Genomic DNA, 26,997 nt, shown 5'->3' with positions numbered 1-26,997 from the left:
TCCCAAGCACAAATACAGGCTGGGCAGAGAATAGACTGAGAGCAGCCCTGAGGAAAAGGACTTGGTGGTGTTGGTTGATAAGAAGCTCAACATAACCTGGCAATGTGCACGCACAGCCCAGAAAGCCAACCATATCCTGAGCTGCATCAAAAGAATCATGGACAGCAGGTCGAGGGAGGTGCTTCTGACCCTTTACTCCACTCTGGTGAGACCCCATCTGGAGTACTGTGTCCAACTCTGGGGCCCCCAACAGAAGGGCATGGACCTACTGAAGTGAGTCTAGAGCAGCACCACAAAGACGATCAGAGGGCTGGAGCACCTCTCTTACAAAGACAGGATGAGAGAGTTGTGGCTGTTCAACCCAGATAAGAGAAAGCTCCAGGCAGACGTTATAGCAGCCTTCCAGTGCTTAAAGGGGGCGTACAGGAAAGCTCGGGAGGGACTCTTTATCAGGGAGTGTAATGATAGGACAAGGGGTAACGGTTTAAAACTGAAATAGGGCAGATTTAGACTAGATATTAGGAAGAAATTCTTTACTGTCAGGGTGGGGAGACACTGGAACAGGTTGCCCAGGGAAGCTGTGGCTGCCCCGTCCCTGGAGGTGTTCAAGGCCAGGCTGGATGGGGCTTTGAGCAACCTGGTCTAGTGGGAGGTGTCCCTACCGAGGGCAGGGGGGATGGAACTAGGTGATCTTTAAGGTCCCTTCCAACCCATTCTATGATTCTATGAATCACTGTATTTGAGTGGCTGATGCTTTACTTACTATCTTAAATCTCAAATAATATTTTTAACATCACTATGTGAAGGCATCACCATGACAATACAGATCTGTCTTGCTTCATCTGTGGGACATTTCAGTCTCTTCATAACAACACTACCAAAACTCTTCCCCAATCCCCCATGTATTTATCTTCACAACATTGCTAGTGAAGCATCCTTGGCTAATTTCATAAATAACAAGTTAAGGCAAAACGGGACCACGGACGCATTTTTAAAGAAGAATGCAGCACTTCAGTTTAAAGTCTGGGCTTTAGTGTTTTTTCTATGACCAAGTACAGCCTTATAAAGAAGAGGAATGATAAAATAATCTTTTATGGGAAAAAAAAATAAGTATCAGTATGGCATTGTCCCAGAGTAGATACTAGGGGCTTGTTATATTTGTGAAGGACTGTAAAAGACCCTGGAAATAGAAAAAAAAAAAAAAGAAAAAACACAAAACACTACTAAATGTGATGTATACCAGTCAACAAAAGCATTTCAAGTTCCAATATATTGGAACAGGCTTTTTCATTTGTGATATTTCTTGCCAATGTAGACAAAAGCACTGTACGCTTTTATCAGCCTCGTTTTTTTGTTTTTATAAGAAAGACTTTGTTTACATGATCTTCCCAAATGCAGAAGTTATTTAGAATTTAGCTAATAAGAGTAATCGTTTCCATTTTGAAGGGAATGTTTGCAATTGTGAGATATTAAACCAAAGTAATGCATATAGGTACGTGCATACTTTAACAAGATTATGTATACTCTCGGGAAATAGTACGGCTGACCAACAATGGAGTCAGTTTGACAGGATGTCAGAAACTCATTTGGTTTCAAGATGTGGGGATTTTTTTACATAAGATCAAACCCTGGGAATCCTGTGAGTTGGCCCATACATGCAAAATTAGTAAGGGGAACTAAGTTATCACTATCAGGAGATCAGAAATTTGGAAATACATAAAAGGAGAGGCGATGGCCATAATTAAGAAAGTGGCAAAATCACTGGTACCACGATTTCATCAGAAGTAGCTAGCAGAGAAGTAATCTTAAGTTGATCTTATTATAGAGTTTTGAATAACTTAAACCCATTTAGGTCTCAATGTCTTAGCAATCATTGTAAAATACAATTTTTGATATTTATGAAGAAAGCCTTCACAGAATGTGCATGGAATCAAACATGAAGTCGAAACTTCATAGAGGAACTTCGTGCAACGTTTTGATGATTCAAATAGTTTTATGCATTAGATGACAATCTGCAGATTTGCCTCCAAATTGCCTGATATTAAAAACTCCATGTTTTCATTCTAGCCATCAGTAGCAGCACTATGCTGAGAACAGTTATTGGGAAAAAAAAAAAAAAAATCAGCAAAGAGCACACCACCAGCAGGCATAGTCCATGTTAAGACAATTCTCTACACATTAGCTACGACTGTGACTTATACCAAGATAGTTTGTTTCCCATATATCTGTCTAGATAGCAAATGTAGGTGTACTCACCTGTCCTTTGAGTTTTACTCAGCTCTTATCGCTGCCCTTGATGTGACCAAGTACCATGAATAATTTTAATTGTCCCATATATGCATAATTGGATCAATTAAGAAAAATTACTTTCATAAATCTTCTTCCAAAGGTAACTAATTATGCACAAAATAGGCCAATCTGCCTCTCATTTTCATTAATGAAAGAGATTGTCAGAAAATATGATGCTTACACTTCCACAAAGGAAGGTCAAATACCCCTCTCTAAGCATAAAGTAAGTATGCTTACACATATTGAAAATATTGAAAAAGAAACATACTACATGTTACAATCATGACTATCAGATCATCACATTCCGATTAGAGGTCAAAGGAAGGTGCTGCATTTTTAGTCCTTCAGAACAAAGTAGTAAGCGGTGATCTTTACTGCTGCTGGCTTTTCTTTTAAAAAAGCAGCCCACAAATTTCGCAGCCTTCTGCATTAGAGTCATGCCTAGCGAAACAGAAGCAATACAAAGAGCAAAAATACACTCTTAGATATTACACGGCAGAACTCATCTCCAGTACTTTGCTTTCTCTTATCCCCTGAACTCCCATTAATGTCGGTGGGAGTTCAATATGCTGTTCTTGCATATGTAGCATCATGAGACATCAAGAGGAGTTCACTCCATGTAGAGATTGGAATATTAGTTTTCAGATGTGATGAGAGGCTTTGCAAGTTTAATTTCTGTCATCACTCAGAAATATATACATAATGTGTCAGAGGCCAGAGATAGAAATTTAGCATGAAGTCTGTAAAAGTTAATTTTCCAGTGTTTCTATTTACATGTGAATATATTATTTGTCCATGATGCATGAAAATTAATTGTCCATGTATGTACAAACCATACATTTTACCAGGTTTGACTCTAATGTGGATACTAAACAAGTATATTCTCATAAGCATGATGTTAAAAACTGTTTGACTTTGTCCCTCCATGTGTACACCAGCCTCAAACCGGATGCAGGTATGAGCTAGCAGGTAGTTAAATACTGGCCAATCTCTTCAGATTATCAGGAAACTTGCCAGTAGAAAACTGTTTCTATACTTACTCTTTGTGATGTGAGCACATACCCGAGAGGAAATAGAAATATTCACACAAAAAATTCAGTTCACAATATTTACAATCTAATCTAAATTAGGGTGAATTCTAGCTGGTTACTCCCAAATATTTATCCCTTATGTGATGAGGACAAGTAGAATTCTCTGGTAAATTTTATGAAATCATGACATTCACATCTTAGACAATGTAAATTTTTTTCTAATTTTTTTTTTAAATAAGTGTGCTTGGCTCCAAATTTATCCCTTACTCTTCAACAACAAGCTGTTTCTGAAATGGTCCCTTTTTGAACGTTCCTCCATGTTCGTATACTATGGAATAACACTGATGTGATCAGGTTAATTTTAGTAATATCTAATACTTTTCAATGAAGAGAAAGGATCATTTTTCTAGATGAAATAGGACATATTTCCAATGTAGTGAGTTAGACAGACACTGAAAGTTCAGCTGTAGCTGTTGTAAATTTATTAGAATTTGAAACAACATTTCTTTTTGAGGAACTTTCTTTTATGGTAATGTGGTAATACTGAAAAAAAACCAACCCAGAAACAGCAGCAATAATATGCGTGTAAGCAAACACTGTATGTTTTCTAATGATTTGCAGAGACACAGATACAGCCCTCCTATATTGTAGTCCTTGTTTTTCAGTATTTTTGTCACCTTGTAGTTATAACTACATACTGAGATTATGACACTTGCATAAGACCACATTTTTATCTGTTTGGGAGGTTTTTTTCTATCTAATCATTAAATAAGGAACTCTTGCTCTATTTCTGGCAGCTACTGATATTGAGTGCCCCAGAAATAAGGCTGTCGGCTTGCTTGTGTACCTTAACTATTTTGTTCTCTCTATGTAAAATTACAAAGAGTTGTGCTTCTTAAATAAGGTGCTTCTCATCTTAAAAAACCTCACAGGCAAAGTTAGTGCCTACAGAATAGACTACTGCTAACAGTTTCTAACATTTTCCTCTGATACAGGAAGAAACTTTATTTTGGAGGCAAAGAAAGAAACTTACGGAGGTATCACAATCAGGACTCTACTGTCAGAGGTCCATACAAAACTTTAGCCTATTTACAAAACACTGAAAATAACTCAGCTTTACTCTTGTTAGACTTTGGCAGTTAAATTTGCATAGGTTCCTCCTTCTCAGCATACTTATATCCAAAGAGGTGGAGCAGGACTCTCCCTGTATCTTTTTTCTGACAAGTTGGTGAAGTTACATGGCATTTCTCAAGGAAAATGAGTCTTACATTGCAGAAATTTCTTTGATAATGTGGAGCCCAAAGAGAGAAAAGCTATCTGATCCAAATGCTGGGAGATGAGGAACGACAAGGAAAACGAGCAGTAGGACTGGAAAGAATAAAAAGGAAGAGTAAGACTTAATTGTACCACAGCTCTGAAAGGAAGGTACAAAACCAGGTTGTATTTGAAATTCAGTAAGAGATGTGAGCTAAGTGGGGAGAAAGAAGAAGAGAGAGAAACAGGCTGCAAGTGTGGAAAACCTGCAATCACTACAGTGCCCTAAAGAATTTTGATTTGATTCCAAGAACAAAATACTCCTCTGCTTTCAGACACACCAACTGGCTACCTATGCTATATCTTCAACTAACCAGTCCAGAAACAGCCTGCTGCAGTTGTGATTGCTGTTATCAATTACTGTTATTGCTCATGTGCCTAGAGGTTTGTTTGTGCTGGGAATTCAATCTGAAAGAAATCATCTAGTTTGGTTTGAAGTACCACATTTGATAACTTACAGGAGAGACCCATGTAATGGAAATAGTGCTTTTGAAGACATTAAAGTTCTATTAAAATAAATTATTAGGATGTTATAGTTACAAAGTCAAATATTCAAAGGTTACAATCTCAAACAGAAGTGGACCAGGGTTATTGGCCTAATAAATATATTTAAGTTCCTTTTCTGTTATAGTCTCCACTGTAAAACAGTTGCTAGACTTTTTTTTTATTGTGACTTGCCTTAATATTATCTGTCTTACCTGGTTCTCTTTTTGATGCCACAAACAAATTTGCAGAACCTGCTCCAGTCCTTGGCGCTGATGTTTAAGAAATCTGTCCAGTTGCCGTCTCCTGTCTTGTAGCATTTCAAGGAGATTGTCAATTTTCAAGCAGCTGCTGTGGGCTCCCTGAATCAGCTCCGGATTTGCATTTGGACCCTCACACTTGAATTCTTCTATGAATTCAGTTAGCTCTTGGCTTTTGTTTAAAAGCGCAAGTGACCTCTCCAAAAGCTCTGTAAGAATAGAATTTCATAGGGAAAGAAAACTACGTGTTTTTTAATTCTGGTAGCATATTTCAAGTACTACTCAAGTATTTTTAGAACTACCTATTATTTACATATATAAGCATAATGCATTTTCATGCATTGCATGAACAAGTTGTGAATGCTTACTTTAGAAGGTATATCTCCTAAGATATTTCAGTTTGGACAGCTGTTACATAAGCCTAACAAAGTATAACTACGTATACACATACATATATGTACCTACAATGGTACATATTATAGACACACATAATGGTGTACTGAGAATCATTGAGACAAAATCCATAACTGATATAGTTTCCTCAAACCTGACCTCTATTTGATGTTTTCCCTATCCTCAGGTAAGCTGAAGAGAAATTTCCTGCCCTGCTTTTTGCATGGGTCAGTAGCCTCTGTAGTCTTTCATTAGTAATGCAAGCAAAATTTAGGTCTTTATGTCCCTTACAGAAGTTGAAATAAAAAGTTCTCCTGTCTGGGTGCTGTTATAACCTTATGACTAAGTCAATGATATCAGGAATTCTTACCTTCTTTCAATAACCTCTACCTAGATACATTCAGGGTTAAAATTCAGTGGACTAGTACACTTTAATGACCTACTAGTCATGTGTCTATCTTTGTTACAGCTCCTTAAAAGCACATAGTACAAAATTTATTGAACAGACAACGATCAGTGTTTATAAGTCTTTCAAATGAAAAGGGAAATTTTTTTTAGGTACGGAATGAGGAAGAAGAGCCAAGCCAGAACAACAGGCAAGGTAGGCATGAAGAAAAGTATAAGAAAAGAACGTTTGCAAGGATCTGTTAGTGAAGCAACCAATAACAGGCAGCAAACAGCTGAAACATTCATCTTCCCATCTGAGTATGTGTACTGGTAACTCAAGGCAAAGCACCCTAAATCTCCACTTTTCATATGGAGAACCTAGGGAAGATAGAGATGTGGAATGTCTCCACTTCTCCAGCCACCAAGGGCTAACAAGAGAGTTTAGTTTCCATGAGCTCACTGCAACAAGCCTGCCCATTTTGCTTCTTGCATTACAGAAAGGTGGTATTAATCCGAAACATTCCATTTCAGTCCATCCGAAATGAAATACATATAAAAATAGATAAATGAGGATAATTCATGTGTTTTCACCTTTTTTATCCTGATTTGAAATGTATTTGTTTCAAAACCACTTTTTTTTTTTTACTGGTGATAAACATTTGTGATAAACTACTCATCACAGACTGGTAGAGCCAGTACTTTGTAAAGGTCATATTTTCAGCCACCTTACTTTGGAGAGGGTAGATGGTATCCCTCCCACAGAATGCAATACACACAGTTTTTTATCAAATAGCCCAATATCACTTTCACAAATTTGATGTGATTAAGATGGATTAAGAAGCCAATCAATTGCAACCACTTTCCTCAATCTCAGAAAAAACAGTCTTTCTCTGGCAAACCATTTCATCTAATTCTTGCAGTTATATATCCTCCTTTCAGCAAAAAATTACTGCCAGATACTTCAGATAAAATTGCTGCATAGTGAGCACTTTGATCCCATGAAGATCGAATTGGAAGCCCCAAAACCCATATTAGAATTACCCAAGTTCAATTCAGTCTCCTGAGAAGAATACCTGCCATTAAAGGCAGCTAAAAATATTTAAGCTGGTACTCCACTAGTGAATAATAAAGTATAATTATGTTCTGCCAGTTGTTAGTAATCTTATAGCAAAACTCGGTTAAGATTACAAAGATGGAGTCTTAAAATTTTATAAAAAAAATACAGAATAATATGGAATTGCAAAGGTGTCTGAAGTAGCCACACAGTGAGATTGATCTTGAGAAAATTTTTTTTTTGCCCTTTTTGATCTAAGAGTACTACAACATGGCAGTAGGTGTTTCATGTGAAAATTTGAATGAACAAGAAGAGGTCACATGGAAGAATTTGTCTAGGAAAACGTACGTGCAGGAAAGTTGTGGTGGAAGGGGAGAGGGCCTTTTTTCCAAGAGTGTTACAATGGTAGCTGCAGACTGTATTGGAACAGACTGGACAACACAATGGGGAGGTGAAACACAGCCCCACTCCTTAAAGGCAGAAGCCATCACGCAGGGAACAATTATAGGCAAATAGATTCTGAAACTGGCTAGTTGCTACCTCGACCTCATAGCTCTCACCCTCACATCACCACTTCTGCTTCAAACCCCATCCCTAGGCAAAGGAAAGAAGAGGGCGGACTTCTCCCTTGGCCACTGTCAAGAAACTGTAGGACTTTATAGGGGATTGTTACTAGAGGTGATTGGAAATTTTCTAACGCAAAGTTTTCCATAGGAAAATGGTAATTCATTGGTAGCTTTGATAACTTTGATGAATTTTCCCGTGGAACAGAGGGAGGGTTTTAGAACTTGTTTGCCAATCCAAGTCAGCTTGGTTTCCTAGCAGCTCACCTGACCTGGACTGCCTTGAAATCAGAATACACGCTTACCACTAGCTACTCTGCAGCAGCAAAGATGGAACCATAAGAGAGCTATCTCAAAACCAGGAGTTTCATATCTTTCAGGAAGCCTGATAAAGAGTTATTTCAGCATTATATTTTTCCAAATAGAATATTTTGATATTTGTTCTAAGATTTAATTAATATTTTTTTAAAATATGCACAGGAAGAGTAAACTCATCCTTCCAGGAGTCAGTGGACGATCACACACCCTCAGGAATAGAATACTGTTTGTACCTTTAGTATGATGTTCTTGTTGCAGAAGGAGTTCCCTCAAAGAGTCAATATTGTCAAACTCTTGGGCATTTTTCAGGAAATCTTCAACTTGATCAATTTTAACAGCAAACTGCATTAAGAAAACAAAGGGTGAGAAGAAACATGGTATAATTTTCTTTCACAGAACTTCATCATAATCTCTGAATTATAAGGAAAGTTCATGAGAATTTGTAAATTCTTGGAAAAAGGCATCTTAAGTGATGTGACAGACAAGTGACTGACAGATACAGATGCTCTGTGGCCTCTATGCACCTTCTGGGTTTTTGAGGTTCTCATTGATTGAGGGAACCCAGATTTCAGTTTACATATTCTCTAATTACAGTTTGTCCGTTTATGAATCACCTTTCCTACCTAGCCTTCAGACCCACTGAAAATAAATTCTTATGGAAGAATCTCTTAATTTCAAAGCCTTGAGGAAAATCATTTAACATGAATGAAGCCTTTAAATTCGGTCTCCTTCCCAGAACTTCTTTCTAATGTTAAAGTATTGAGGGGAAAAAAAAAATTTAAGGGCAACATCAGACAGAGATAAAATCTTCAAAGCAATCTTTTGAAGGCAGAAATGAGTAGCAAATTTAAGCTAACTAATATTATGGCAAACACGGTAATTAATTATAGCGGGGAAACAGCATCTCTGTAAGGAAGACTGAAGTTAGATTACTCCTTTACAGCTCATTTTTCCATGGGTTCCATATTTTAAATATAGAAACATGCTGTGTTTCAGGGAGATCTAGAGCAAATTTTGTAATATACTGAGATTGTTAAAACTGGGATTGGAATTCTTTGTGCGGCTTCCACATTTGCAGGTGTAATTTCAACTATGAGTAGCTCAGAGAGAGTTGAGACACATAACTCTGCATCTTCGTCAATCTTTATCAATTCTACTTCTTCATTTCAGGAATGAAGAAACCAGCAGAGTTCAAACTTCTGTTTCAGTGTAAGCCAAGATGTAGAAACCTATGGTGAAATTAAGGGACATGTACTCTGCAAGCACTCTGCTTTTTCTGTCTTCTCTATTGTTCCACACTTTTCACCCGCTTGACCTGCATGCTATAAAGGAAATCCATTAGGTATCAGCATTTGAGATTTGAGTCCTGATTTTCACTAAAGACTATTCTTGAGATGTGTTTTGTGTTTTATCACAATAAAACAAAGATTTCCATAATCACAGGCTGTCATTTAAAGAAAAGCCTTTCCATAAGAAGTTTTAGAAACTCTATTTAAATTGATATTGGATTTCTTTTTCCCTTATATATATATATATAATGGGTATGATTTGTGCTGTACTCCAGATGCTGCTTTTTGTTTTAATGATATAAACCCGTTCCAGGGGCAATTCAGTTAGCCCCTTAAGGATTTTGTCTGTACTAGATCAACATTTGGTAGTACAGAATTTATCATAGTGACACTTATGCCAACTCTGTACTAATTTATTTGTATAACAAACATTGTTAGGACACAATAATTAGTAGATTGTTGATCTTAAAGTTCTTTGGACAGTTAGCAGTAGAATGGTTGCTTCTGTAATTTATAGGTGGCAATGGGCTATTGTAGAACCAAAATTATCAGGGAGAATTATTAAACTCTTCAAAGCTCCAGGGATGTGGGGAGAATTGAATGTGAGGCCACACAGAGCGAGCACACACCTGCAGGGCATGGTGTCGCCATGCTTTAGCTGCCCATGTATCAGTGAACTAGCATAAGAGATACAGAGGAATGGTGAACAGAAAAAGACAACACTCTGAAATCTGTCTCTGGGCTCACGCAATTGTCCTTTTGTGCACATCAGCATGTGGAAGTCTCAGGTAAGGGACGGGCAAGTTAAACTAATGTTTAGTTTGCATAATTAAAGTAGCTGTATGAACATTCCAGTGTAAAACCTTCAGTGACCAATCTTCAGTAACCATTAGTGAAGGCATCTGAGAATTTAGTTCTTTTAATGCCAAATAATTTGAATCATAAGGAATGAAAGATATTCTGCAGAACGTCCATAGCCACTGAATTACATACTTTAGGTTTTTGTCCAGTTCCATTTTTCGCTGACATGTTCAGTCAAGTACTAATTTTGGAGACATCATGACTACGATATTTCTTAAAGTCTATATGGTTTTTTGTCCAGTTTCATCCTGAACAATCCAGAAAGTGAAAAAGAAGGATGCATGTAGAAATTTTTATTTTTTTAATTGTTCCAGCCTTTAGGAATGCAATGAATGTATATAACGGAGTAAAATTACAGAGGACAGAACACCTCTAAGATGTGGGAGGTTTCAAATTAAGAGTAATTTAATTTAAATACAAACCTCCAGAGCATTTTCAAAGAACACTGAAGTAAGTTCCAGAAGAGCCTGTCGCTTCTCTAACATAACAATGAGGGCATCCCATGCATCCCCAAGGGTCTCTGCCATGGCATCATAAACCTGACTCTTTTCTTTGTTCTCCTCTGCAGCCTTGTCTGCTTCATGCAGCAGGTCCCATACCTGGTCTTCCAATGCCTGAGGAGGGGAAAAAAAAAAACAAACAAAAAACGCATAAGAAAACCATGAACAGAATCCAAAACACTGTGCTGATTCTGGTGTCAGGATACTTTTTCAGTGGGTCTAATAAACTACCTACAAGTCTCCTACTCCTTCTTTCTTTCTAGTTCCTAGTGACAGGAGTGTAGCTGTTCCTGCATGTTTCAGAGTAAGCTTCTGAATTTCATCTGCATTTGAGGCAATATTTTTATGAAATTTATTTTAAAAACAACATTAAGAGAATTTATCATTCTATCTCTAATATTTAGATTCAAATGAGTTTACATCTCCTTAAACACAGATCTTGCTGGAAGTGGTAAAAACACAGGTATTTTGGATCTTTCACAAGCCATCATATTATATTACGTGACATTACAAGCTTTAAAATTTTGTAAGGTAACTTACTCATAGGTCTCCGATGACTTCAATGCAATCCAGACAAGAGTAGCTTGAACATATGCACATATTTGAGAAAAGCACCAAATTTATGCAATGTTTCAAGTTCAGCTTGCTGCATTGCTGAAGCTGGCTGCCAAATAATAATACCCTATTGTCAAGAAAATCATTCTACTGTATTTCATTTCCTTTACTGCTCTCACCGTGAGAAAGATAACTGCTGGGCTATTTCCAGCTTATGTTAAAAATCGTAAGTGTGTCAGAAAAATTGATTAGCATTAGTACTATATTCTATTTCTGCTCCCACACACACACACAATCTCGGGTTTTATTATGAGCATGAATTAATAAAGTGCCAATTTCTGCTGTTATTACAGATGCTATCACATGAATGTGTAATGGGAAAAGAAATCTATATTAGGCAAATTAAAATCTACGATAACTCATTCTCATGACACAGACTCTAATAAAGACTAAAGAATTGAAATCTTTGAATTCTCCTGACATATCCAACAGAAAAGAGGAAATTGCAGAAAGCTTTATTGCTCTAAACACAGAATCATAACCTCCAATCCTCCCTAGACCTTGTATACTACACAAAGATATCAGCTTGAAGAGGCTCATCAGTTGTCTCTAAAAGCAGTACTGTGAGAACAGTATAATACGCTATGGAACTTGTATTCTTTCTTTGAAAAAAAAAGAATGAAATTAACTTGACTTTACAGACTGACAACTTTGAAAACAAACAGTGCTAGAATTAACAGGCATAAGACCAGCTCCAACAAATCCATTTTTTTCTACAGTATATAGAAAAGTCATTATCAGCAACATGAATACATACTTACTGTTTAGTGAAAAATCCATCAAAAAGAGCATCTGATCAAAAGCCAGCATTCTAGAGAACAATACACGCTCCATGTAATTTTTTGAATACCAGGAATGGGAACTGCTGCTTTGTCTAGTTCTTGTATAAAACCAGTTCTTTTTTTTCTATTGAATCCCCATCCTGATTGCCTCATAATATGAGAATAAAAGCTCAAATCCCCCAAATGCTACCTGTTCTGTATTTAAGTAGAAATCTAATTAACATTTATTTAAAAGTATGCTTTGACTTTAAATTAGGTCATTTGCATAGAGTAGATACTGTCACTCTGATGTAACTACTGATAGCAACTGGTTTATATCTCCCTTGTACCACAATGAAACAAGAATCAGATCAGGAAAAACAGCTGGCCTTAGGAATCTAATCCAAAGTACCCCAAATCAACTTTTATTCAAGAATATTTACCTAGCTGACAAAGTAACAAATGGTTGCTGAAGGTGTTTTTCTAGTCTTACATGCAGCAGTCAGAGTCCTTATTATTAGAAATAAGAGTGCAGCACAGACTCACGACAATTTTTAAACTGCAGAGATTATATGGTTGTACAATTAACAAAATCTAAAACCCAGCTATAAACTATATTAAACTATTATAAACTATAATTATTATAATAAATAATTATAATAGTAAATTAATGATCTGAGCTCATGAAAATTTTAAATGAAAACCCATCTTTCACTGGAATCTTTAACACAGTTCTTTCTTGATTTTTCTTTTATTGGTTGGCATCATTATTTCTCAAATATTTTTTATACTGTCAAAGCCATAAAAATTACATTTTCCATGTAATACTGGATTTTCCTAAATATATGCACAATCTCTTCAGAGTCATCAAAGCTTTTGTTCTTTGTTCAATCTCCAAAAAATGCTAAACTCCAAGTGCTAACTGCCTAGTGCTACCCGTGTTGGATGAATCCTGACTAACAGACCTAAAGGAAGTTTGTTTTGTTTCCTAGCACCAAGAAGAAAATATCTTGTGAAGGTCTTGTGGAAGCTTTAAGGCCAAAGTATAGAATAAAAGAAATACCATAACAGAAGATGAACGAACGAAATACACAAAGATGTGACTTCATCGCCCTGTGATGGCAAAGTAGGATGATTTTAATGTAGACATATTTCAGAGTGCTTACTAGATATAGCTGAAAATGCTTTACCAATACTTTTGACGTAAAATGATTTTCAAACTTCTTTACACCAAGCATTTGCTTTTAGCTGATAAGTTTGACTTCATTTGAAAAAGTGAATGCCATAAGGTAAACAATAAAAAAAATTGGAAAATTCTGCTGTTGTGACTCAATGATGTCCGCTTTCCTTCATTTGTTTGGTTTCCTAATCACAACACTTCTTTCAGACATCGCGTAAGTACAGAAAAACATCTTATTGTTCGAGAAACAATCCTGTAAGGAATATCGGCTTTTAGTGGAGAATTAATTTATGAGACACCTGAAATAGATATTCCATAAAATGACATCAGAATTCTAAGTGTTCAGTTAAAATCATCCTGGTGAAAATAAAAAGCTCACTCTAAGGCTAAGTGATGGTTAGAAAAAAAATCTGCAGATTCAATATGCTAGCAGTCATTGTTTTCACTTAAAAATTACTAAAAGTCAGGGATTATTTTCACTGATATTTATCAAGGAACTGGGAAATTAGCAAAATGGTAATATATAGTATTTCTGCCTCTCTTAGAAAACAGATTACAGTTACTGAAAATAATGAAGTTTGGGAGTTTTTAACCCCCGCTGGTAATTGCCTTCAGAAGTAACGTGCAGGCATGATGGCTGCACATCTTTGTCTACATTGTTCACTTGTTTGAGAACACTGCATTTTAGGTAAGGTCTTAAAATCTCCAATGGTCAATACAATACCAAAAGGAAGAAAGAAGTTACTTCACCAGAAAGGCGACTTTACCCAAATACCACCTTATCAGGCACCACCCTCTATTTTCCACTTCAGACACGGGGATTTTCACAATAAAAACAAATCCAGCACAAAGGCAAACCTACATTAATCATTAACAGTGCAGCCACATTTGTATTGTATCATAAAATGCTAGTAAAATTGGTAGTTAGACTCATGTGCTATTTCTTTTTCATATTACTAATTATGCCACTAAATTTGTTTCTAAGCTTTTGCACAAGGAATACTAATGAACAATTTCTCTAACTGAAGCCATTTGCCAATAGGTAAATGAGCACCCATAACTATAATATGATGCTCTTCAAAGAGTCTATACATTCAATAAATGTATTTTAGTCTTCCAATTCCCTTCTAATGCCAGCTGTTCCTGTTATCATTCATTACATTTCACAGACCACATAAAGGCAGGATATGACATTTACAGTCCTTCAAAACAGACATAGATATTGATTCTCAAAATCTATTTTGAAAACACAGCCAGACTGCTTGCAAGATAATTTTAAAAGGCTACCCCAATAAAAGCACAGTATAAAACAATGGTTTTGTACCATGAAGGCACAAAGATAATTTGACTAGCTTTTCAGACACAAAAGAGAGGAAATTATTATTAATTTTCCATGTCACATTGCTTTGTTCTCTGTCCAGTTTCAAAATAATCAATATTTTCTAACTACATATGGTAACAGAAAATGCCTAGAGCTCTGCTTGTCTACAGGACACACAAAAATGTTTCACTCTTTCCTAACAGCTCAGCTTACTCAAAGCTATAGCATTCAAGACCCAAATTCAACACTAACGCTATTTTGCATTTAGAAAAAGAATATTCTAAAAGGATCATGAATCAGGAAACAAAATATGAATTTTTTAAAAGCTATAAAAATGGAAAATAAATAATGTTTATGGATTTCATTCATTTTTCCAATAGCTTAACTACTCATGAATGCAGGCATATGAAGAGACCTTGAAAGGCAAAACAAAAATAATGAACAAAGGTTTCATGTGCAGACTGGGTTATTCTCCGTTCTTGTCATTTATCTCCCAACGCTAGGAAATTGCTGTTATGTCCTAAAGTTTGTTTTAAAACAGACCTAAAATTTAGGGCTTATGTCCTACAACAAATTACATCCATGTGGCTTTTTGATTCTTTGATTTTAATTCACTTGTACAATCTTTTAGTAGGAAAATGCAAGTTCATGTTGGAGTTCAAGTACCAAGCGTCAATTCACTTTTACGCAGTGTTAAAATTTTCATGGTTTGGATTGTTCTAAAATTTGGTGAGAAGACTAGAAACTGGTGAGGGTACTTGCTTCTCTGGGAAGCTACCTACCCTGAACAGGCAAGTGATAAATCATACCCACAATTTTAACAGCTGATACCATGGGGGAGATTCACATCCCCTCACTTTCCAGCCACTTCAAGAGTCTTGCAGAAAGCTGGAGTCCCTGAAAGCCCCCAGTTTATTTCCAACCTGCAAAGTGTGGCTCTAGTGAAAAGGGAAAACATGAGATTGTTTCTTGAAGCAGTCATTTGCCAGGTGAGGACAGAAACATAAGGCAGCGTGGAGTGTACAGACCACTCAGCCTCAGAGATAGTTATTACTGAAAAAGCCATTTGTCCTCTGTTTTTTTGCTTCCTCTGCACTTTGTCCAAGGTCGGTTCAGCAGATGTTCCAGCCCAGGGCTGAGATAACCCAAAGTCAGCTTATCGCTTCCCAACTACTTCTTTGCTCTAAGTGCTGTGCTTCATCAAAGGTTCTTACCTCCAAAGGTTCTAAAGAATGTGAAAGATCATCGTGGGTGTGTTTTTTTTATTTTTACTAAGTTAAAATTATTTCATGTTGTAACAGTTTACTCTTTTATTTATAGGTAGGCATTTTTAGTTGAAGTCTACAGGCTACAAAGTTGTTTTCAAACATGCTTAGATATTTGTATGTCTCTGCTGCTACAGAATTATCTCATTTCAATGTTACATAGCTAAGATTAGCTTTAGAGGAAAAAAGAGGCTTTGTATCACAAAGATCATACCAAGGTACAAACTATTCACAATATTTCTAAATCTTGGTAAATTTTATGCAGGGCTACAAAAAGTTTCACTGAAGTATGTGCATCTGATCTTCACATTTCATTTCAGTATAATATTCGATAGGAAAGCTACTGAATTAATGGATTTTAAAGTCTTCAAGCTGTTTATGTAGCAATAAAAAAAGAGAAAACCCAAAAATATCTTTTAGCCTGATCAAGCCTGAAAAGTCCAGTCAAACTTGCTCTATAGTCGAATATTCTGGAACTGCTTAGAGTATAGGAAAATCCTGTCAGTTGTACCCATGGCATTTCTCTGTGCATTGTAAACATCTCTTCACTTTTACCCCTGGCTGTACATAATCCCAGCTGAGAAAAAGAAAGAGGAAACAGGAGCCAGACAGGAGAACCTGGGACAGAAGAAGAAATGCATTTCTGAGCCAGCAACACCTGGGGCAGGTGCAAGAGTAATCATTATAGGTTTTGGTTTTCTTTTTGCTATATGAAAAAACTGTCTTTCAATAAAACTGCTAATGTTCAATTCACTCGTATTTTTTATGTAGAGTTTAACTTAAACAGCTCTTTAAAAATAGATAGCAGTTTCTCCCAAACCAATAAAGTTTTCCTGTATAATAAAAAAGTTGTGCAGTGAGCGGCATTTTACTCTTCTTCCCAGCCCATTGATCATTTCTACTTTTCTTAAGCACTAAATCTGACTTTCAATAGCTTAAAAAAAACTACCAAGTACTGGATGAACAGGCAGAATAAATCACCACCTTCTTGCGTCAGCAACTCAGAAATAGTGTTAAGACAACAACGTTGGTCCCGTTTGGGTGGCTCATGCAAGGCTGCCCCCAGGCATCGCTTTTATAGACGTAAACTGCTCGTAGCAAGCTCTGCACAAACAATCATTTTCCAGCAGATGCTTAGAGGCATTTATTAGGAGGATAGTCAGTGAATCTCTCAAACTAAGCAACAATTACGGGGTACTGTATCTTCAGGTACTTTCAATTCAACATTGTTTATGCTAGCTAATTGAATTGATGAATAAAAATATATTTTTTTTCTAAACACTTCCCATATCGTACTTATGGCAACCGTTCACAGAAATCTGTGGTTTGGAATTTGGTCATAAGTTAGCTTAAAATCACTCTGCATGTATAGCTCCATGATCCCTACAGGTATTTTTCAGACTTGCACGTAGTATTTTTATTTTGCAAAACATGGCCAAATAACAACGTTTACTAGTGTATGCAAACCCATTCTCCTACCTCCATATCCTAATATATTTGACAAGTTTATTTGCACTCCAAAGCATAAGCGTTGACCCTTAGGGTGCAAGGAAATCAATACTGCTCTCCTTTCTGACTTCCAAAGAGGCTAGAGCAGGCTAACACTTTGAAGCATTTAACCAGCTCGTGATCCGCTTAATTTCTTAAGTTTATTAATTATATTGAAAGTTTTACAGAAAATTTTCTCATTGGAGCAAAATTCGTTTTGTATTAGACAACAACCAGCACCTAAACAAAACAAAACACCCAAACCAACCAACCAAAAAAAAAAAAAACAAACAACAAAAAACCCCAAACAAACAAACAACAAAAAAAGCCCCACCAACCCCCAAGACCTCAAGGAACACCCAGCAGTAAGTACATGGAATTTATGTTGTTCTTTGACAGGCTATTTTAAAGGAAAGAGGACTAAAGATAACTTTTAACTTTGTCTGGACTTTAGAAGACCCATGTTCGTAGACCCTGCTGGGGAAATTCAGAAGATTCCCATGTGCCCTGGGAAAGGGAATGTCCTACAGACCCCTCCCATCACATTACTGAAGACCCAGGATCTGAATTTCTTTCATCAGGAATAACTACGACTTTAAACTGAATTTGGTCCTAAACATTTTTTCCATACTCAGGTAATATCAATTAAGTCACTTTCACACTCATCATGGATGATTAAAGCATCAGAAAAAAAAAATATATGGAGAAGCTAGTCCATGAAACACTTAAAGGGAGACTTTATAAAACATTTTTATCTTTTTGAGTATCCATACACTTACCACTAAAATACCACGCCTCCAAGATAAGATATTGACAGCCCCTGTTTAGTAAACTTAACATATCAGAGAAGCAATTAATTGAGAGCCTTTCTCCATAAGTTAAGGTATATAGAGAGGTGACAGTTCCTATGTAGCATTGAACACATATTTTCTTCCAGAGAATTTTGAGTGCAGTAACAAGTACTTTATCTTATTTTGTCTGTGAATAGCATTGACATGAAAGGGCAGAGAATGGGTTAAGACAGCCGTTGTCAAACACTATCAATACATCTAAAAAACAAATGCTACTTCTAAACCAGCCATTTTAATACTACTGGATAAAAAAAATTGATGAAGTAAAGCACTAAGAGAAGCCATTATTATGTTTCTTACCGAGGCATAAAATGACTACATGCACAACAACTCTATAAAAGTAGTGGCATTCATTAATTATCCAGCATGAGATTTTCTTAACATTCCAGACCAGCTCTGTAACTAATATAATATAACAAGACTTAAATGACTATGTGGTACTGATAGTCTCTTTATTAATTCAACATCTTAATATTAATCTATGAAAATAAATAATTGTCATGGCTTAATACTGGCATGTTAAAAAAAAAAAACTATTTTCAGAACTTCACATACAGATTGCTTGTCACTAGTAGGTTAATTTCCCCCAAATTATCATACCACTTTCACTGCTGTCCTGAATACAGTGTGGAAAAACAGGTGGCATCAGAGGTAGCTCCATTTGGAATTTCTTGGCAAAGTCTGACTTTTTAAAAGCCGACTTTTGAAATAAAACTAGATGTGCATTTATTCTAATATTACATCAGCTTCAACACATTAAAAAGACATTTCAAATGTTAAATCTTTCCTAACTACTCAGGATAGACACTATAAAATTGATATAGTGCCCAGAAGTAGACTTCCTTCTTTTAGAAGCCTTTTTTTTTTCCTGAACAGGTTGTTAATTAACTTTTGTACTTGACCAGTATGCTATATTTTCCAGTAATTGATTAGCTATGAGGCACATAGTCCCTAAAACAAAGAAAACTGGAATAACTTTTGAAAACTATCTATCAGTCATGCTTCATGCAAGTTTTTTTTTCCGAATTCAAACCCAACCAAAGAAAACTTTAAAGTTAAAGCAAACTATACTGCCATATTTAGTGAAATGCAACACCAGTGTGCATCAAGTTCCAAAAAAAGAATTGGAAAATTGTTCATGTGTAATAACCTTTTAGTTATTATAACTGATGCATGGAAATTTTGAAATACAGACTTAGTATTCATTTTTTCTTCAATGTCTATTGAAAACGGTTCACACATTTAAAACATCTGTGGTTTTTATTTATTTCTTTAAATAATAGCTCATGTGATACTACAAAGACCTAATATAGTATCAAAACAGTTGTCATTTTGTCTGTTACCCCAGCAACACAACACAGTTGCATTTTGAGAAGACAGACTAGTAAAAAAAGAGAAATATTTTACAGGACACTTCACTTCATTGAGGAAGAGTTCAAATACATAAAAAGGTCTTCGGAGCGATATTAATGTTTTATTGCCATCCGTTTGAAATGGCTTTCCACAACTGTAAAAGCCATTAGTTACTGTGAATTTTTAAATATTTATTTATCCTCAACTATTTTAGTTTCTATGTACTACATATGGGAAAAGTTTATTTTTAAATGGAGTAGACCGATATTACTGTTTTTATACTTTTCGTATTTGAAATATGAACTTTTTATCAACACAGAATCATAGAATAATTTAGGTTGGAAGGGACTCTGCAGGTCATCTGTCCAACCCATTTCTCAAGTTACACAAGGACTTATCCTGTGAAGTCTTGAACATTGCCAACAACGGAAATTCCAGAACTTCTCTGGGCAACCTGTTCCAGAATTTAATCACCTGCACAGTCAAACATTTTTTTCCTACTATCTAATTGGAATTTCCTGTTCTCTAACTTGAGTCTCTTGTCCTAGAAGCAAATTCAATAAAAGGAAAAAAGTGTATTTCCATCAAAAAAAGATGACTCATGGAAAACAAAATATTTCACAGAAACCTGAATTTTGATGAGGTCCTTTTTTTTTTTCCTCCCTTTTTTTTTTTTTACATGGATTAACTTGATAGAGCTAATTCATATCTAATTCATAACTAAAATTCACACAATCTTCAGTGGTTTATGCCAACACAAAACCCAGAGATTTAAATTATTAGCTATAGTACAATCAAGATCTCAGAAGTGAAGAACTTCAATAAAACCATGATCCTTGAATTTTCATCCTCTGTTATTACACAACACCTGGGTCATCAAGTTCAGGCCCCTGGGTCTTAGAAACAATAATTTTAGACAGTCATTTTCACAAATATTTCTTATTGCCAATGAAAATCACCTAGGATTTTTGCACCTCTTATTGCCACTGAAAATAGGTCATTGCTGCTACAGTTAGAAACCTTTTCCAGCCCACCTCTTTTAATGATCTCCATGTGCCTATATATTCCTATGCCAGCAGTGGCCTTCAGCTTGAGCAGTTGCTCTCCTATGGTGTTCACCCATGCAACATATTTATGTCAATCTCAGTCTTTCTGCTCATTGTTTGGCCTCAGACGGCAACAAAGAACCACGTGCCGCTCGCTCAGGCCTTCCCAATACGGGAAGAATCAGAAGAAAAAGGCAAAACTCTCGGGTTGAGACACAGGCAGTTTAACAGAAGAGCAAAGGGAACAAGAAAACTCCAACAATAACACGAATAGAGAATACACAAACAAGATTACGGCACCGCCGTGCCGCTCACCCACTGGAGCCGGGAGGCCCCAGCCCGCTCCAGGCGGCACTTCCTGCCCCCCACCGCGGCAGCTCGGGGCGGGCATGGCTCATGCCGCGTGGAACGGCGGTGTCTCTGCCGGAGCCTGGGGAGAACTAACCCTGTCCCGCCGGAACCAGGACACTCATCCAAACAAAACATTTTCTTAATCCACTCTAAGAAATAAGATGATACGCTTCCCTTTGAAATCCCTATTAGGCACCTACCATGAGCCTGATGTTGACTTTTTTCAGTATAGATGGCCAGAATTATAAATTTCCCTTCATACTTCGTAATTCTCTTCAGAATAGTTGCAAGTACCAGATCCTATGCTGCTTCCACAGCTATGGTGATTAAAAGCTGTTCCACAGTAAAGTAGTAAACTTACGGCCAGAACAGAAATACTTGCTATACACTTTAACTGCATGACCTTATATTTGGATTGCTGAACTTCATAATAGTTCTGTTATTATACTACTGAAGTTAATCTGCTTCCTTCTGACCCTCTTCCTTTCATGATCATGTGCATTTCAGGTTCACCATTTCATGATGAGGTTCATGATCAGGTTGTTCCCAATGAGCAATAGTTTGAAACTAAATATTTCATAGAAACTAAATATTTGATTGTTCTGGAAGGAGAGAATTTTTTAAAAATCTCTGCCTTCCATTCCTTTTTCCACCTATTTCTGTCTGTAGTTATTTCCTGAAAAACAGGTAGGGCTCGTCACACTGTTTGAGCAGACTCACACGTGCATCTGACTGGATCACACATTTCTCATAATGACAGAATTATACCTAGTTTACGTTTAAACCCTGATCCTACTCTGTGGTTTCTTTCCTTCTTCCTTCCCTATATTTATTATTATTATTATTATTGTGGGCCAAATTTCACACTTTAGCTCATGTTTTACATAGTACAAAGTCCAGCTTCAGATTCTTACAGTGAATATTGTAACTCGGAATTTTCAGAGGTAAAAAATATCCTTGTCACTGACATGCTGCTACAATTAATCTTTGTTTATATGTAGTGCTGAAATTACACGACACAAATAGTTATTAACTTGAAGCCTAGAAAGTAGTCATAAAACTATTTTGAGACAAATACTGTTTCAGTAGGAATTTTGTTTATGCAAATATGGAAACTGGTGAGTGAGCTGAACTAACATTAAAAAAAATATTTCTTTTCAAATCACTTGCAAAAATCATCTCTGCTTTATGATGAAAATGCAGCTGAACTTTTCTACTAATTGTACTGTTGGGCACCGTAATAATTAATTATAAATAATTCAGAAGATATTAACAACTCATTTCTTCTAAATTGACAAATTTACTGAAAAATAAGCATTATGAAAATATTTTTACTTGAAATAACTGAAAGACTTACTTTAAAGATATCAAATGCAAAAAATGAGCATATTATATTACCGCTTTTTGAAGAACGTAATTTTCTAATTTGTTTTCCTTGGACATTAGCATATAAATTACTATTTTGCAATTTAGAATCATAGAATCATACTCCATGAATTGAAGTAAATAAAATAAATAAGAGCAATCTTCATGTTCATGAACAAAATTAATAACAGTGTTGGTTTTAAACTTAAGTTCATAGGCTAGATTTAGTTCTGTTTTGTAGCGGTTCTGACACAGTCTCTTTCATGATAAAAAACAGAACTTTGGATGCAAACCAAGAATGCTGCTGTTTGCCTTAGTGGGGATTTTAACATTGTCGTTGCCAAAAGCATGGCAACACACACATACAGTCTTTTATTTTTTTTACTACTTTTTTTTTTAATGATCCAGAAAGCATTACTATTGGGAGATTCAAACACTAAAAAAGCATGTTATCTCCAAATTGGGCTTCTGTTGGAAACAACTGAATTATGGAGAACTGAAGGCAGGCAGAGAAATGTGCATGCACAATGCAATCAATACCATTTTACCTCCTGGAAGCTTTGTTTCTTAAGTTTTTCTGCTTCTGATTCTTCTCACATTTTTTTTTGAAATTGCAAAGAATGAGATATCAAAACATACATACATACATATATATATATATATATACACACACATTTACATTTTGGATATGTTTTTCCTAATGCCCTAAAGTACACACACCATTGTTTTTTTTTTATCATAATAATTCTAAACATTAAAAGCAGTAAAGAAATGCCCTAAAAATTACTGCTTTCTCATTCAATACTTCTGTTCCTATTGCCCTTTAAAGTACCATCTGCATTATTGAATGTGAAACTGGTTGTTTAGGATTTTTTAACTCCTGTTAACATTGCTAAATCCAAAACAATTCCCTGGAATAGTCAGCTGGATTATGTTCCTTTTCCTCTAGCATCAGAAGTACTATAAACTGATCACTGGTCACTGACAAATTTTGTCCCTACTTACACCTGTGAGTCCTCAATGTATGAAGTCAATGAAAGAACTTGGCCTGAATATTTTGATTATAACTTACAATACATATACTGGGATGAGAATAATGAAGCTAAAAAGCAAAAGGATGATCAAAACTGAGAATGAGTTTGCAAAATAACATGGGATAACGCCAGCACAGTCAATTATTCCATAAATTATCTTCTAAAAGTCCATAGGCTCTTCAGCAGTGATTCCAAAGATGTATTTAGTATTAATCATCTAACTCTTTCCTCTTAAGCAGGACTAGTTTCACATTCAACTCATTGCTGGTTCAGGAATTTTTGCCTGTCCTGAACAAATACTTAACTTTGAATCAGATTGAATTAATCAGCAAAGTTAAGCATGTGCATATCCAGTATTAGTATTTGTCAGGAAACATGATTTATTTTGCATTTTTTTAATACAACAAAATAAAAGAAATGGAAAAACAACTCAAGCTGCCTCACTGTTGCACTTTAATTTCAGATGACTGAAAAATTCCACAATATACAAAATTGTATATGTTTTCTGGGGATCCAAGTGGAGAAATTCTTAATTATACTGCTTTCTACATGTAAACAATTCCTAGCTCTAAAATTAAAAACATAAGGATTCCATCCTCCCTTCTTTTTAATGAAGCAAAATGCAAAAAGATAAACTTTTTTCCCCTCTTGCTATAATGTAGCTTTCTAGTCTTCTTACTTTGAAAAGTTACAGACTGGTAAAAAACAAATGACGCTAACATGACATTTCACAACTTTCCAAATTCATACAAGTTTAACCATTGAAGCAATTCAAATCATTACCAATATAAATACTAAGTGTAATGAATACACTATTTTTAATTGAACAATCTTTTTGATGGATATTCATAATTTACTTTATGGAAGCCTTCATTTTCATAAATATGCTGTTCTAACAAGGTATTTCTGTTTTGCTATATGTCATATTGGCATCACTAGAGTTGTGTATAAGGGTTTTTAAAAGATATATAAACCTGAGATAAAATATCATAATGTTGCCACATAACTGGAACAAGTTATAATTAATTATTATTAACAAGTTATAATTAATTATTGCTAAAATTTACAAAATGATGTTGCTCACTAAGGGTAAAAGATCAAATAGAATTGCATATACCAGAGATCATCAAAACAAGGACCCTCTAACAACTGCAACTTTGTGTCATCTTTTCAACCCCCCTCCTGCCCACATCTAAATTCTTTTTTTTATCCCCTCATAAGTAACTACATTTTTATGTCTCTAAATGTTGAAGACTGAGACATTACTACCTCTTTATCCATCTTCACGTAGCTAATGCATAATTCATTAACAAATGCTAAGTGGAAAATATTATTATAATCAATACTTCAAAGACTTAGAATTGTCCTGTAAAAACTTGTGATTGGTCGATTTAGTAACTTAAGACTGAACAATTACTGACAAGTGTTAACAGCTTACTATAAGACAGAAGGGGCCATGTCCGAAAAATGCACAGTCATGACAAATTTTAATGATATTGCAAGTCCTGTATTATTGCAGCTCTTAAATTATTGAGGGAAAAAAAAAGTCATTTTGAACTTAATCCTTTTATAGAATGGTGATTAATCAATGCTGAATTTTGCAAGGACTGCAGGTATAAAACATGAAATAATGAGTGTTCATTCCTGATGTATTTGGATGACATGCATTCTTTAACAATTTATGCGTTCTGATCTGATATAACCTATTAATCTTTGGGGATCCAAGTACGGATCAGGCACATAAGGGTTCAAGCAATCAGTCACAAGACCTCACAAATAGGAGTGAAAAATTTTAGCATTTTCATCAATATTGCCTAAAATATTTGCGATTATTTTATTGTTTACTGTGAGTGGAATGCTCACAAGGTACAACGTGCAAGGTACAATGTAAATGCTGCCAAATGAAAAACAAACTTAAGGTTCCATACATCTAGACTAATAGTAAGAGAAAGTCAAACATTTAAATGAGCATCAGAGAGCATGAAATGTTTTTGAATTATTCATTTTTTCCACTATTTAAGTAATTTTTTTAATGAAAAGAAACATATCCAAAACTAAATTTAAAGTTTTAAGCTTTTAAAACAAAAAATGGAATAGCAGCTTGGTGGTACATCTAGAGATTTCATATATAACAGCTTTTCAGGGTTTTTTTGCCTTTTTTTTTTTCTTTCTGTTTTCTATAATAATAAGATTTCAAGTTGGAGTATATGGAGAGGGCTTTATTGTTTTACTGTCCCTGTTCATGTCCTTACAAGTTTCCAAGAAAAACTACAAGGTCTCTCTTAAAGCAAAATTTATATTATTTTCTACCTCCTAGTGAACAATATTTACTATAAATATATAACACTAAGGTTTGACTTGATGGTAAAATGTTATTTGAACCTTTGTTTTTCTCTTAAAAATTGGAATTACCATGTTTTCATTTTCCACTCTTTAAAATTTTTTCTGACAACTGGAATACAAAACTCTGCTTTTTCCTCTTGCCAGTGTGTAAGAACTCAGCTAATTCTGAATTGATCAAACAGAATACAGCAGCTTATTCTACGAATGCCTGAGTTTAGCACTGATGGCAATGAAGATGAGGAACTTGCATAAGTAAAGATAACAGAACCATGCTAACTGGGGTTTGGGTGGGGTTTTTTTGGGGGGAGAGGGTGGTTTTTTTGTTTTGTAATGCTATTCTTCATACTATTCAAAATCCACACTATGCACCATATTAGATTACATTCTCTATATACTGTATTAAAATTACCTCACATATGTTAGATATTTATAATGACTGGGAAAACACATAGTCACTAGTATTAAATCAAATGCACTTGATCCTATCTAGATGATGTTTGCTTTTTCAGATCTGAATTTTATGTAATCTCAAAAAAATAAAATAGATGGAATCTACTAAAATAAATTGCTGTGCACAGCTCCAAAATTTTAGAGGAATTTATTTGTCTACAGATATAAAGTCAATCTGCCCTATCGAAACATGAGAAAAAAAAAATTCTTCTTAGTTGCCTTTAGGTGCTTACCAGTGTCAAACACACACATTTAAAATAATTCAGCTTTTTCATGCAAGCATATCACTCTGTCCAAATGTCAGCGTTGTTATAATCTGCTCTCAACTATGCTAAAATCTGATTTTAGATCTGTTACTTAGCTAAAATCTTCCTAGCTCAAGACAAGCAATATTTAATTTTATAATATCCTTCTTACCATAACTTGCATCAATTAATATTCAATAAAAGTGTGCCTGGAATATCTACTGCACACTTACAGAGAGCTTGCCTGTGTTTACAGCTGTTATAACCGAATCAAATATTTCATGACATTGAAGAATAAAAAAAAAATTGACATTCCATTATATTTAAGTTACTGAGGGCTACAGGAATTTTTCACTTGACTTAGCAGTAATATTTGAAGTGGAAAAAAAAGTGCATCTTTACTGCTGTTGTCAGAAAATAGTAATTAACACTGAGAGTATTTTTCCAGTGCAGAGGCCTAACTTTGATCAGTTACGCTAAAAAAGACTGAACATATTATTTTCTATGTGGAGTTTAACCTAACAATCACATTGCAACAGGAGGCCCAGGGAGCTATGTCAACTGTTGTACCTGAACTATAATGACTA

At 35.3% G+C, this 26,997-nt stretch overlaps 1 protein-coding gene across 6 annotated transcripts in view; it reads right to left on the bottom strand.

Annotated features, from left to right (window-relative positions):
• CCDC141 (coiled-coil domain containing 141) overlaps positions 1-26,997 on the bottom strand; it is a 105,291-nt gene that overhangs the window by 67,163 nt on the left and 11,131 nt on the right. For all 6 annotated transcript variants that reach the window (XM_074593971.1, XM_074593972.1, XM_074593973.1 and 3 more), the window contains exons 4-6: positions 10,665-10,856; positions 8,326-8,434; positions 5,333-5,586 (exon numbers count right to left, since the gene is read on the bottom strand). In XM_074593971.1, the coding sequence (XP_074450072.1) occupies positions 5,333-5,586; positions 8,326-8,434; positions 10,665-10,856 (555 nt within the window). The remainder of the gene's footprint in view (positions 1-5,332; positions 5,587-8,325; positions 8,435-10,664; positions 10,857-26,997) is intronic.

Source organism: Larus michahellis, chromosome 7, assembly GCF_964199755.1.
Source record: "Larus michahellis chromosome 7, bLarMic1.1, whole genome shotgun sequence".
Classification (NCBI taxonomy): domain Eukaryota; kingdom Metazoa; phylum Chordata; class Aves; order Charadriiformes; family Laridae; genus Larus; species Larus michahellis.
This window is presented reverse-complemented; position numbering and strand designations above follow the sequence as displayed.